Source organism: Phaethon aethereus (genome assembly GCF_964289735.1).
Source record: "Phaethon aethereus genome assembly, chromosome: 6".
NCBI lineage: Eukaryota > Metazoa > Chordata > Aves > Phaethontiformes > Phaethontidae > Phaethon > Phaethon aethereus.
Genome location: NC_138580.1, coordinates 3,069,991 through 3,082,620, shown reverse-complemented (window position 1 = coordinate 3,082,620; position 12,630 = coordinate 3,069,991). Strand labels below are relative to the sequence as shown.

The 12,630-nt window shown below is 44.0% G+C and overlaps 1 protein-coding gene across 1 annotated transcript in view; it reads left to right on the top strand.

The window, feature by feature from the left end:
* Positions 1-12,630, top strand: part of KIF5C (kinesin family member 5C) — a gene marked incomplete at both ends in the record, with an annotated part of 79,699 nt that overhangs the window by 55,891 nt on the left and 11,178 nt on the right. The window contains 5 exons of the mRNA XM_082001765.1: positions 715-783; positions 4,440-4,646; positions 5,664-5,810; positions 8,933-9,121; positions 11,572-11,689. Of these exons, the coding sequence (XP_081857891.1) occupies positions 715-783; positions 4,440-4,646; positions 5,664-5,810; positions 8,933-9,121; positions 11,572-11,689 (730 nt within the window). The remainder of the gene's footprint in view (positions 1-714; positions 784-4,439; positions 4,647-5,663; positions 5,811-8,932; positions 9,122-11,571; positions 11,690-12,630) is intronic.

The window sequence follows — 12,630 nt, the reverse complement described above, 5'->3', positions numbered from 1 at the left end:
CACAAGAAGAGATGGACTTGGTCAAGTCTTGTGCTTGGTGTGCCTCCTGTGGTGTTTTGGAGGAAGGACTTGTACAGTGAGGTCCATCATCAATTCTCTTCCATATTTAAGATCATTACCTACCCATGAGGATGCTGTCTTAACAAGGAAGTTGAAATGCCAGTAAAATTGTATGCCTGGCTGTGCATTACCTGGCAGTGTTTTCTTCAGGGTCTGTGATGGAGTAGGAAAATGCAAATTATGCAGTTGAGGGGTCCAAGCCCTGTGTTGTCGTTTGATCTTCCTCTTTCATTAATGCAGTCAGAGCTAGCTGTAAATTGTAGTTGGTTAACAAATCTGTCTCTAATGATCTCTCTTCAGCTGAAATTTGGGGACAGAGTGAGAGGGTGTGCATGTATTTGTACAGCTATAAAACATCACATGTGTTGGCAAAGTCCCCTGCAAGTTATAAGGTGCAACTCTGACCACATCAGTGTCTTGTTTACCGTCAGGGACACCTCTGCTTAGGCATATACTAGAGACAACTGCATGTATGCATTGCTTTTACTCTATGTAGCTCTGTGGATGTATATTTTTCTCCCCTCTCATAGCACTCAAACATGCACAAGGTTTGCTAGGGCATTATTCTTCCTCCTTTTCTAGAAAGGGGAAATAAAAGTGACCAACGAGAACCGTTAAAAGAAACTAAAAATCTCCAACTCTGTTTCATTGCAGGATGATGAAATCAACCAGCAGAGCCAGCTGGCTGAAAAACTAAAGCAACAAATGTTGGATCAAGAGGAGGTAAAACCCAAACAAATAAAAAAAACCCTTACATTTTGCTGATGAGACCCTTGTTTAGTAATTCTGTCACAGTTGTTGGCTAGATGTGCTTCTATTAACTGGCTAAAATTCAGTAGGTAAGAGAAACCTGTGTCACAGCTAAGTTTAAGCTTCAAATTTTGTAATATTGTCAGAAGAGCGTGAAGCCTTGGTAACTCCTTATAACAGCGTGCTGTCCTGCTGGGAAGTGGTGCTAGAGATACCAAGGTAGGAGAATGGCCAGTATTTTTCACTTCAAATGTGTTTTTCAATATGTCTGTATCCTTCCAGGTGTCCAGACCCTATGGACCATAGGTTGTTAACAGATTTCCCAGTTTGACGGTATAAAAAATACTCCTGGTAATAAATTATTGATGTTCGGTATTCTGGCATTGGCAATTAAAGGCAGTACTGAGAGAAATCTGTTAAGACTGAAAAATCAAGTATTGGTGCTGCCACAGATTTGCTTTAAAATCTTGGATTACTCACTTTAAACATTTTATGACATTGTTTCTGTCCGTAAAACAAATGTTTGCTGTTTTTAAGATGGGGAATATGAACACTAAACTTACAGTCAAGTAATTTCCTTATCTGTTGTTTGTTTGAGAGGTTTCTGAGATGCAGAATCTGGCTATAACATCACAGCAACATTTGGGGAACTTGGTAATTGGGTATTTCTTGGAAGATGGTTTTCTGCTGGTTTTCAAACTGTGGGAAATGGGAGGAGGACCATTCAGACTAATACATAATATAATCCTGGTGTGGGAATTCACCTGTCGTTAATGTTGCGAAACGTTGGTCTGTCTTTGCATGAAACACTGCCGTGATTCTCTAGGAGCATGCCTCTCCCAGGTGCCCGAGCCACTTCAGCTGGAGAACAGCATTATGCTGGATGGTTTTTTTGGGTGTGAAACCTCTCTCAGAATTGAAAAATTATTCTGTCCATGTCTCAATCCTTAGCCAAGCCTTCAGAAAGGGTTTCCAAGGTTTAGCTCCTAACAGGGAGAGAACAATGAATGAAAATGTCTGTTACTCGCTATTCATGTCGTACCTGCCACCTTTGGGGACTTATCCTCACTACAGGAATTACAGTTTTATTTTACTCCATGATTAAGCTCTTCATTTACTTGCCACAACTTTCTTTTGATTACCCTGTATTGCATGCAACGCATGTCCGTGGCTATACAAATGTAACAGAATTTTATGCATTCTCAGCAACTTATTTCCTTATGTGTGCTATTTACGCCATCTCACTCCTCCCATCTTTTTTATGTCAGTGTTCTCATCTAAAGCTTATTTTTCCCTCATGGTTTTTCTTGTGTCTTATTTTTTTGGATGATGTGCATTCTTTTCTTTGCATTAGATATTTAGGAGCATGCTATATACTGGCTTATTCCTCACCCTCTTTGTGTTCCGTAAGCGATACTATGTCTGGAAGATGAATCAAGTTTTCAGTGGCCTCTAATCCTTGCCTTACAGGCCACTTTTCCCCCTTTTTTGCACACATTCTAGTCTAGCTTTGCTGACTTACTGAAATCTCTGCAGCTGGTATTGCACCGCTTGTTCAGAAGACTTAGCTGGTTCATCTGATAAGCTTGTCCATCTCTTAGTTTTGAAAGCTAATGTGATACTTTTGTTTTCTTCTTTAAGGGAACTGACTTAATTTTGTCCAGGTTTTGTCTTCCACACGTCAGCTTCACCTGTGCTGTGGGAGCGATGTACCTGTTCTCTCTTAGAGCTGTGATTAGCTCTATGATATATGTGCTGCGGAGCAGCTGCCTCACTCTGCTTCCCCCTAATTAACCAGACTACTTTTTTCTGCTTGATTAAGCTAGTGGGTTAATTATAAAGCTAAGGCCTGCCACAGATGGCATTGTGCTGGTACTGGGTATCTTTTGGTACCTTTTCACCACTGGCTGTTTCTTAGTGTGTGTGTTTTGGGGGGGATTCTGAATCTTCCCCCCTTGCAGCTCGTGTGCTGTGAACAGCTTGGTGAAGTGCTGCAGCCATAGTCTCCTTCCCTTTGTTTACAACTGATTGGTATAATGTGTTGTTTAATAGCCTTTTTAAATCTTGGTATATTTTTCCACATTATATCAACAAGAATCTTCTGGGGAGCTGTGTTTATGCTCTAGGTGATATATAACACTTCCCTTTACTTGAAGTCACAGTAATATTCACACAGAAAATTTCTTAAGTAAATGTAAATAATAGTTCCATCTGTGTTTAGTAGAAAGATTATTTTAAGCTATTTTGTTGTTTAAATATTTACATGCCATCTGGCTTTGGCAATTCAGTGGGTTTTTCCATAACGTGAGTGCACTTCTGAGGCTGCAGCATTACCAGTGAGATAAATTTCCCTTACATCTGAATCCTCTCTTCGCCACTTTGGGCACGTGCCAATGTCTGAAGCTGCCTGCTTGGTTTCCTATTTTCCATTAGCACTCTGAGCCAAAACCCACGATGTCTTCTCTGACATTCTCCTTTTAGGTGGTCCGTTTTAGAGAGATGTTTCTGTTTTGCTTGGGGTCTCACACTCAACTTCATGGCCTGGGAGCCAGTGGGCAATGGTGGGACAGGGCAGGAGAAATCCACCCAGCACACTTCAGTGGTGCAGATTATGTTCCACTGTCCAAGAAAGCTGTAGTACAGTAATATTATACTAATCCATAAGTGAGTTCCGTGAATGAGTGTCCAAAATTTGCTGTTAGGATGAGCATGATCACCTTCTTGTATCTCATGCACTAGTTTTATATGTTCTATGTTTTATGTTTTTATGCAATGTTAAGTCCTGATTTTATTGTTATTCTCAAAAATACAGTATTAGCAATAAATGGTAGGTGTTAGCAGCATATGGCTGCTGTTGAGTCTGGTTTTGTGCTAAGAGCCCAAAAGTCTTAGTCCATCTGAATGAAGATGGAATGGGGCAAGGACAAGGGAGAGGACCATACAACTGACCTCTTACAATCACCACTGTCACTGAAACTTCAGCATCTCCCTTAGTAGCATGCTAAGAGTAAATTTAATAAGTTTTACAAATTGGAAAAACTCACTAGTATGTATGAAGTCTTTATTTTCTTTTTTAGTTAATATTTTGCCTCAGCAGATAGAAGCAGCTAATCTGTCTTCAGCATCATGCTTCAGATGACAACTAAGAATAATCATCATAGGTTTGCTTATCAAAATATTTTTCTAATGCCATAAGATGTTTGAGACTGCCTCAGAGAGGCCTTTTACTTGGTTCAGTTCAAAGCTTTGAGTCTGTTTAAACATTTTACTTTGTGGTATTTTTTGGTCCTAGCTGCAGCATTGGATTGAGGGCAGAAAATCTATTTGGAGCTATGATACTGTTTAAAATAAGTTTCTCTGCCTTAGCCTTGTGCCATAATAGGATTTGATTAAGATTTTTCTCTTCACTGAAGTTCAGAGCCTTTTATGCTTCCTTCAAATACTTTTATGCTGAAACTGATGCTGTTTCTGGTAGAGTAACAGGATTTCTTCTCTCCTGCTTTCTCTCTTGCACACACGCTTGCATGCTCATGCTTTCTTTCCCTCTTTGTCCGTTTTTGCCCTTTTCAATGTTGTCTTTTGAATGAGTTCTTGAGTGACTTAATGCTTCTGTCATCTCTGGTTTCCAGCTTTTGGCCTCCACTAGGAGAGATTATGAGAAGATTCAAGAGGAGCTAACCCGTCTTCAGATTGAGAACGAAGCAGCAAAAGATGAAGTGAAAGAGGTCCTTCAAGCCCTGGAAGAATTAGCTGTCAATTATGACCAGAAATCCCAAGAAGTGGAGGACAAAACAAGGGCCAACGAGCAGCTGGCTGATGAGCTGGCACAGAAGAGTGTAAGAGCAAGGGGTTTATAGCGCTGGTTCCCTCCTCGCCCCCTCACTCTGCACCTCTCCTAAAGATTTCCATAGCGTTCCCAGATAACTGCTAGCCTATGCTATTTCAGCAATCTTTGAGATACTGCTGTCAAGTCTGTTGGTATGTAGTTTAAAAATTGGAGTAGCAGGAAAGCTGCTAAAAGATCCTTATTTGCCGATGCTACCCTTGCTCTTAATTATCTTAATTATCTTTATCTTAATTAAACGATAAAATAAGGTAATTCACAGACTGCTCTATGGAAGCTGATGGCAGATTGTGGCTCTCTTGCAACCTCTGTATTTTGCCCACCATAGTGTCAACTGAACTGAATGTGAGACCTGGACATTCTGTGTTTTGGTTATGTAAAAACTGTATTATGACAAGAAAGGTGTGAAAATCTGCATTATGCAAATTGCAGCATTTTTGTTGCTCTGGACTCTGTGCTGTGGAGGAAGGATTTTGTATAGAGTCGGGATCTCAAGGAAGGAATAAAAAAAAAAATCAGCTTTTTCAGCTGGTGTGTACTGATCTTAAGGAAAAATCTGATCTGACAAAAATCAAGATTGGCTTATAAGCTTAATACATCCTTGTTCCTTAATTCATTACACAAAGTGAGGAAGCTGCAGTTAACAGGTCTGTTTTTATGGAAAGCTTCGTTATCCACTTCAGTAAAACAGATTACTATGAAATCCATTTGAAAAAATTGAATTTTCTATCCTTCTATACCTGCTTCTTTGTGATTAACCTTCTTTGACATGTATTATGCAAATAAGATTCTTATTGGATTTACAGCATTTAATAGATCTAAAGTAGCCTTGTTAGCAAGCGAGTTGTGAAAGTGGATTATGGCAAGGTGGAATTGTACGTGTCAGTACATTGAGCCAGTAGGTATGTTCAGGGAAATACAAGACAGTGCTGTGTAACCTAGATATCACGGAAGAACTGATGCCCAGTCTGCGGAGGGGAGGGTAACTTTTGCTTTTAAACCTTTTCAGAGTGTCCTGACAGTGACCCAGAGGGAGCTGGGCCAGTTGCAGGAGCTCAGTAACCATCAGAAGAAGAGAGCTACAGAAATCTTGAACTTGCTGCTTAAGGACCTGGGAGAGATTGGAGGAATCATTGGTACTAATGATGTTAAAACTGTAAGTTGTCTGTCCTTATTGCTTGCCCCCCACACTTCCTGCAATATAAAAATACTTGCTATGGAATGCGTGTGATGCAGCAGTCTTTCTCCCAGGACACTGCTGTTTAAATCCTGGCTAGAGCACAGAGTAAAATACTGACGAAGTCTTTGTCTGGGTCAGAGATGGTCAGTGTCTGCGCGCACAATTACTGCTTCTATTCCCAGCTCAGTGTTTGGGGCCGGACTAATGCAGCCCATCTGTGTGCCGATGTATTTAACAACGGGGAGGACTGAGTTCCCCCCAAAACAATATGCACGTAGCTCTACTCCTTTGTTAGTTAGCCTGACCCAGCATTCCCAGAATCTGAAGAATCTTTATTGGTGAGGTTTGGCTTCTGGGTGGCTACCTTATTCTTTGAAGTTTGTCCTAAAACTGTTGAGTAACTGAAGGTAAACAGTTCTCAGAGCCCGAGGTCTGTACTGACGGCTGTCCAGGGCACCTGAATGAAAAGGTCTGTGCAGAAATTGTCTTCTGCATCCTGGTGTTTATTACCTTTCAACGGTGACTGACTTCATCGAAGAGCCCATGCTTCTGTGTGTGTTTCTGAACATCAGATACTTTAAATTTACTGATTTCCAGCACTGGTAAATTTGTGCTAGGTACCACATAAATAATTACATGATAGTAAGACCAGCTTAACTTTGTGTATTGACTAATGACCTTTATAGACCCTCTGCAATTTTTCTTTGATAATCGATCATCCAGATCATCAATTTAACTTAATTTATTACCAATCAAATCAGAGTAGGATAATGAGAAAAATAAAAACTAAATCTTAAGACACTTCCTCCCCACCCCTTCCTTCTCCCTGGGCTCAACTTCACTCCCCATTTCTCTCTCTCTTCCCCCCGAGCGGCGCAGTGGGACGGGTTGTGGTCAGTTCATCACACCTGGTCTCTGCCGCTCCTTCCTCCTCAGGGGGAGGACTCCTCACCCTCTGCCCTGCTCCAGCCTGGGGTCCCTCCCATGGGAGACAGTCCTCCACAGAATTCTCCAGCGTGAGTCCTTCCCACGGGCTGCAGTTCTTCACGAGCTGCTCCAGCCTGGGTCCCCCCACGGGTGCCGTCCTTCAGGAACAGGCTGCTCCAGCCCGGGTCCCCCCACGGGTGCCGTCCTTCGGGAACAGGCTGCTCGAGCCTGGGTCCCCCCACGGGTGCCGTCCTTCGGGAACAGGCTGCTCCAGCCCGGGTCCCCCCATGGGTGCCGTCCTTCGGGAACAGGCTGCTCCAGCCCGGGTCCCCCCATGGGTGCCGTCCTTCGGGAACAGGCTGCTCCAGCCTGGGTCCCCCCACGGGTGCCGTCCTTCAGGAACAGGCTGCTCCAGCCTGGGTCCCCCCATGGGTGCCGTCCTTCGGGAACAGGCTGCTCCAGCCTGGCCCCCGCGGGGTCCCAGGTCCTGCCAGCAAACCTGCTCCAGCCGGGGCTCCTCTCTCTCCCCACGGGGCCACAGGCCCTGCCAGGAGCCGGCCCCAGCGCGGGCTGCCCACGGGGTCACGGCCTCCTTCGGGCATCCCCCTGCCCCGGCGTGGGGCCCTCCCCGGGTGCGGGTGCAGATCTGCTCCCCCGTGGAGCTCCATGGCCGCAGGGGCACAGCCGGCCTCCCCGGGGGCTTCCCCGGGGGCTGCCGGGGCCCTCTGCTCCGGCGCCTGGAGCCCTCCTGCCCCTCCTGCTCTGGGCTGGGGGCTGCGGGGCTGCTCCTCTCACATCCTCACTCCTCTCTCCAGCTGCAGTTGCTGTTGCCATTTTTTTCCCCCTTCTTAACCCTGTTCCCCAGAGGCGCTGCCACCGTCACCGATGGGCTCGGCCTCGGCCGGTGGCGAGTCCATCTGGGAGCCGCTGGCACTGGCTCTGTTGGATGTGGGGGAAGCTTCTGGCAGCTCCTCACAGCAGCCACTCCTGAGCCCCCGGTGCCAAACCCTGGCCACGTGAACCCAGTACAGCGCGTGTGTGTGGCTGGAGTGCTTTGAGTTGACTCAGAGTTTTTGATAGCCTGCTAAAGCCTCCTTAGATCAACAGATGCTCCAGCTCACTCTTACTGCAGAGGACATGGTTCCTGTTGTCTGGTGTAGTTATGCCAGGACCACAAGACCAGACTTTGCTAGATGTTACAGCAACCTCTGGTGGCCGCTGTAATAGGAACTGCAAGATGAAATCTTTGAAAATGGAGGCAGAGGCTGTTTGATAGAAATTTTTATAGTAACTAAGATGTCAGCATTTTACAGAACAGCTGTCAGCGTAAATAAGGCCAGATTGAGAAGCTTTTAGAAGAATAATTTCAAATTTCTTGGCAATTAGCATCTTCTCAAAGTGTGTCTTCATTTCAGAGTAGACTGAGGGTTTTGGAAGAAGTCACTTTTTTTTTTGGCTGTTGGGAGAAGATACAGCGCATGTTACCTTCCCCTTGGCCGTGCTGGGAAAAAGGCGAAAAGCCTATGAAATTGGTAGCCATATGCTCGCTCAGGGAAAACCTTCGCAGCTCATCAGTGGGTCACATGAATTTTAAGTAGCTGAAGAAAAATTATTGAGAGACATACAAATAAAAGGCACCACATTAAACTGGGGAAGGAAATTATGTATAAACAGAATGATACTAATATTTAGAGATGAGAGTGTGTACTTTTCTCTTGCCAGGTGAGATTTCCAGACCCATGTCTGTCTTACAGCTCCTTATTCAAGAAGCACAACCCTTCAAAAGGAGGCTTCTTTAAGGAGTACTTCGAAAATGCTTTTCAGCTTTTAGCAGTTTGAAAGAAGGAAAATTTCCTGTGCTGGTGACATGAGGTTTCTTCAAAGTATGCTCTTGCCATGCTGGTGGGCTTGATTTCTTTAGGTGATGAAGCGCTCTGTGAGCGCAAGCCTTAATTTCTCACTTCGGAGGCTCATCAGTGAAGATTGTACAAAACAGAGTGGTATAACATGTTTAAAGCTGACCTGAAGGTCTGTGGGTACTCCTTGAGGGCTGCTGTGCTTTCACAGAGGCTTCCTAGCTCTAGACGAGAGTTTCACAGCAGGAAGACTGCTTTGCGTTGACTTACCTGTAAGAACCACACCTTCAAGATTGCAATCTTCTGTGTGTTTAGTTAGCAGATGTGAATGGGGTGATTGAGGAGGAGTTCACCATGGCACGGCTTTACATCAGCAAGATGAAGTCTGAGGTGAAGTCCCTGGTGAACCGCAGCAAGCAGTTGGAGAGTGCCCAGATAGACTCCAACAGGAAGATGAACGCCAGCGAGAGGGAGCTTGCCGCTTGCCAGCTCCTCATTTCACAAGTACGTTTGTTCCTTCCTTGTCCCTTTGCAGGTTTGATGACTTTCTCAACCTCCTTCCTCATGAAATGTGTGTGCTAGGAGCAAGAAATGAGACTTTGGGGAGCAGAGTGGTGTTTCTCTTGTCTGTTTTGTTGTTTCTTTTCTCTCTTCTCCCATTCCTCCCCCTTAGTGTTTTTCAGCACGTTCTGTGGCAAGATTGTGTCCTCCTGTAGATCGCAAAATGTGTTGTATGGCATAATGCTAAAAATCTTCCTCAGAGTGATTTCCTGTGCATGAATTTGTATCCTGTACCCTCACTTTAAAACCCGAGAAAGGAAGCATTGTATGGTTTACTAGCAAAACATCTGGAGAGCACCCCATATCTGGTCTGTCAGGATGCAAACAAGATAGCTAGGCAGCAATGGATAAAATAATACATTATGGAAAACATTACTATATAAGATAGAAATCCAGGTGGTAGGAGGGCATCACAGTGGGCGGCAGTTAGAAGCAGTGGTGCTTGCTGCAGGAGAGGGGGCTAACTGTTTTGACATACTCAACGGCTTTCAAGTGGACATGTGAAGGGGAGGGGACGATACAGTTTAATGTGTTTCATTTGCTACCAGTTAGTCTAATAAAACCTGGAGCAACGATACCCTCTTGTCCTGCAGCAGAATGTCTTTATTAAGTTTTACTTAATAAAGCTGAAGCTTCCAGCTTCAGCTTAATAAAGCTTCTTGGTATTACCGGGAGGCTGGAGTCCTGAGGGTACTGGCTGTCCAAAAAGGTTAAGTAAAAACTACTTTTCATCCTGTCTTAAAGTAGACACTCGGCTGGCATGGCCACTGAAGGAAGTCATCCTGCCAACCCGTGCTTCTCCCTTTCCTTGGGAACTTGCATTAGTAAAGCGGATTAAGGCTTGACTCGCAAAGCAGCTGTATGCATGCTTCTGCAGGAGAGGAGCAGGAACACAGAGCTGGGTATAAAGGTCTCGGCAGCGGGACAGCCTCTTTCAGCCGTGGTGTTAGCTTACGCTGACCCGGTGAAGGAGTGAGTGGAAGACAGCCTGGCTGCCTCGGTGGGGTTGGTGTTTGTTCTCTTACACTGGAGTCACAGAGAGCTTCAATGCTCAGAGATTGTCACAAGCATGACCTAACTGTTGTCCTCAGTACCTATTTACAGGCAGGAGAGTGGAGGTTTAGGATTTGAGAGATTTATCCAAGTACTGTGTGTTCATATGGTGAAGAAACCAAGCAGAAATACTCTTAAGCAGGTGATCGCCTTGGCTTTTTGGAGGTTCTACATCTATGTGCATATCGAGGTCTGTCTGTGTTTAAAACTAGGAAGAAGCCGGGTGTTGTTATGCTCAAAATCTTGTTAATGGGCAAAAGCACCTTATCTATAAAGCCACCAAGGAAAAGAAGAGAAAAGAGAAAAAAGAGAAAAGAAAAGAAGAAAAGCTGCAAGGCAGGTCAGGAAGAGCTCAGAGAGATCAAGCCTGGCAGGTCTCAGTCCTGAGGCCTTGCAAACTCAGTCCAAAGCTGCTGTTACTACCAATGGCAACGCCGTGTGAGAGGGTTACACTGTTAAACTGATCCGTAAAATGGTGCATCACCGCTGTGTGCCATACCAAGCGTCTCCATTGTGGGGCCAGAACATTTGGAGCCAAGCTAGGAGTTGGACAAATTTCTTGTCAGGTTTAGGAATCTATTGGAGGACTTACTGCCCAAAGCGTGCAGCTCAGGCACGTGCCTTTCCCTTCCTGGAGACCTCAGTGTCAGGAGAGTCTGAACTATTTCAAGTTCCTTCTAAGGATTACTCCTCTCTAAGTGTGATCTTTACAGTAGCACGAACCCAGAGGTCTCAACCCCTCTCTGCTGAGGTGAGCTTTAAGAACAGTGAACCACAACTGCTTCAGTGGCCTTATTAACATGACACAATAACTCCCAGACAGTATCTTAATTTTATCCCCAAATTAGAAAATTTTCATTCAATTTTTAATGTTTTCGCTACGTTCTTCACTAGTTTCTATTTAGACATAAGCCCTTCTAGTTCAAAAGGATGTTAGCAAGAAACAAATCATCAAGATGGCTGGGGAAGGTTGATCTGAGCTTCTGCAGGTTGAAGCATCCAGGAAGCCATGTCAGAAGCCCGGTGTTCAGCTGGTTTTAGAAAGCTGCTGCTGTTTCCTTAACACCAAGTCATGAGCTTCCAATGATGTTTTGGAATTACTACCTGCACTGTTGAGTATGTTGAGTATAGGTCTTGGGCTACTAAGTGTGACCTTTAAGAATGTGGTCTGTTTTAGTCCATTAGCTCCTTCTTAGAACTTCTGCTGTATTTTCTCCTAGTCATCAGCTCTGGATGTGGAGAGCTTTCTATTTTTCCTCCTTTATGTAGCACAGTACCTGAATTCCTGGGTAACAAGCTGTGGTACTTATGTCTCATTGCTATTGCCCTTGTCTTTAAAGCATGAAGCAAAGATCAAGTCCCTTACAGACTACATGCAAAATATGGAGCAGAAGAGAAGGCAGCTGGAAGAGTCACAGGACTCTCTCAATGAAGAACTTGCCAAGTTGCGTGCTCAAGGTACAACAGTTACTTTACCATATCTTAGAAAATTCAGTATTGGCTGAAGTATCATATGTACAGTAGTCCTACAACATTTTATTGTCTGCATAGTATTTTGCAGTGAAGACGTAAAATTGTGATTCAGAATGTTTAACACATTGCACTTCCTTGTAGTATATTGCTCTTCAGATAAAAACAGAATTATCCCTTCAGCCTAATCCATTCACAAAATAGAGAAACTTAATTTTTTTTCAAAAGAATCAAAAACTTTATGAGAAGCTTTACATTGTGCTTTAATGATGTGAGAAATAAAAAAACCCACCACCAAATACTTTAGCCAAGCGGTACCAATCAATCTTGCTAAATCTCTATTCTGTAAAATTCTTGGATATTCATCTAATTTCAGTTGTCCCTCTGGCAAATGTCCTGCCTGATTCAAAAGGAAGCTGCTTCCTTTAGGGTCAAGTAGAGGTGTGTCTTTCCTACCTCCTATATAGGATCCAGCTGACTTCATTTTAATAATTACTGGTTTTTTCCCCTTCTGTTTTAATGTGGAAAATGTGTATCAAAAGCAGTTCTTGTAGCATTGTTAAGCTCCTGGTTTATGTATAATTACAATGCGACCTAGTAGCCTCAACTTTATTGTGGATTTCTGCACAAGGGATCTTCTCTGTCTCTGGGAGCAGCAGGTGGTGACAATACTTTTTTTTTTTTTAACACCTCCTGCATTTTTAGACTATAATTTTTTATTCTATCTCCTGATCTTCCTACTCCACTCATAAGAAATGACCTGGTTCTGGAGGCACCGTTTCCCAGCAGAAAGTGAACGGGGACAAGGAGGATTGCGATAAGTAGGGTTATAGGGAGACAAGGGTAGGTTGGAAAGGTGCTGGGTGGGCTGAAAACAATGTGGCCTGTTAGTAAAGGAAAAAGGGGTTTGGGCAGTATGGTCACAGCGT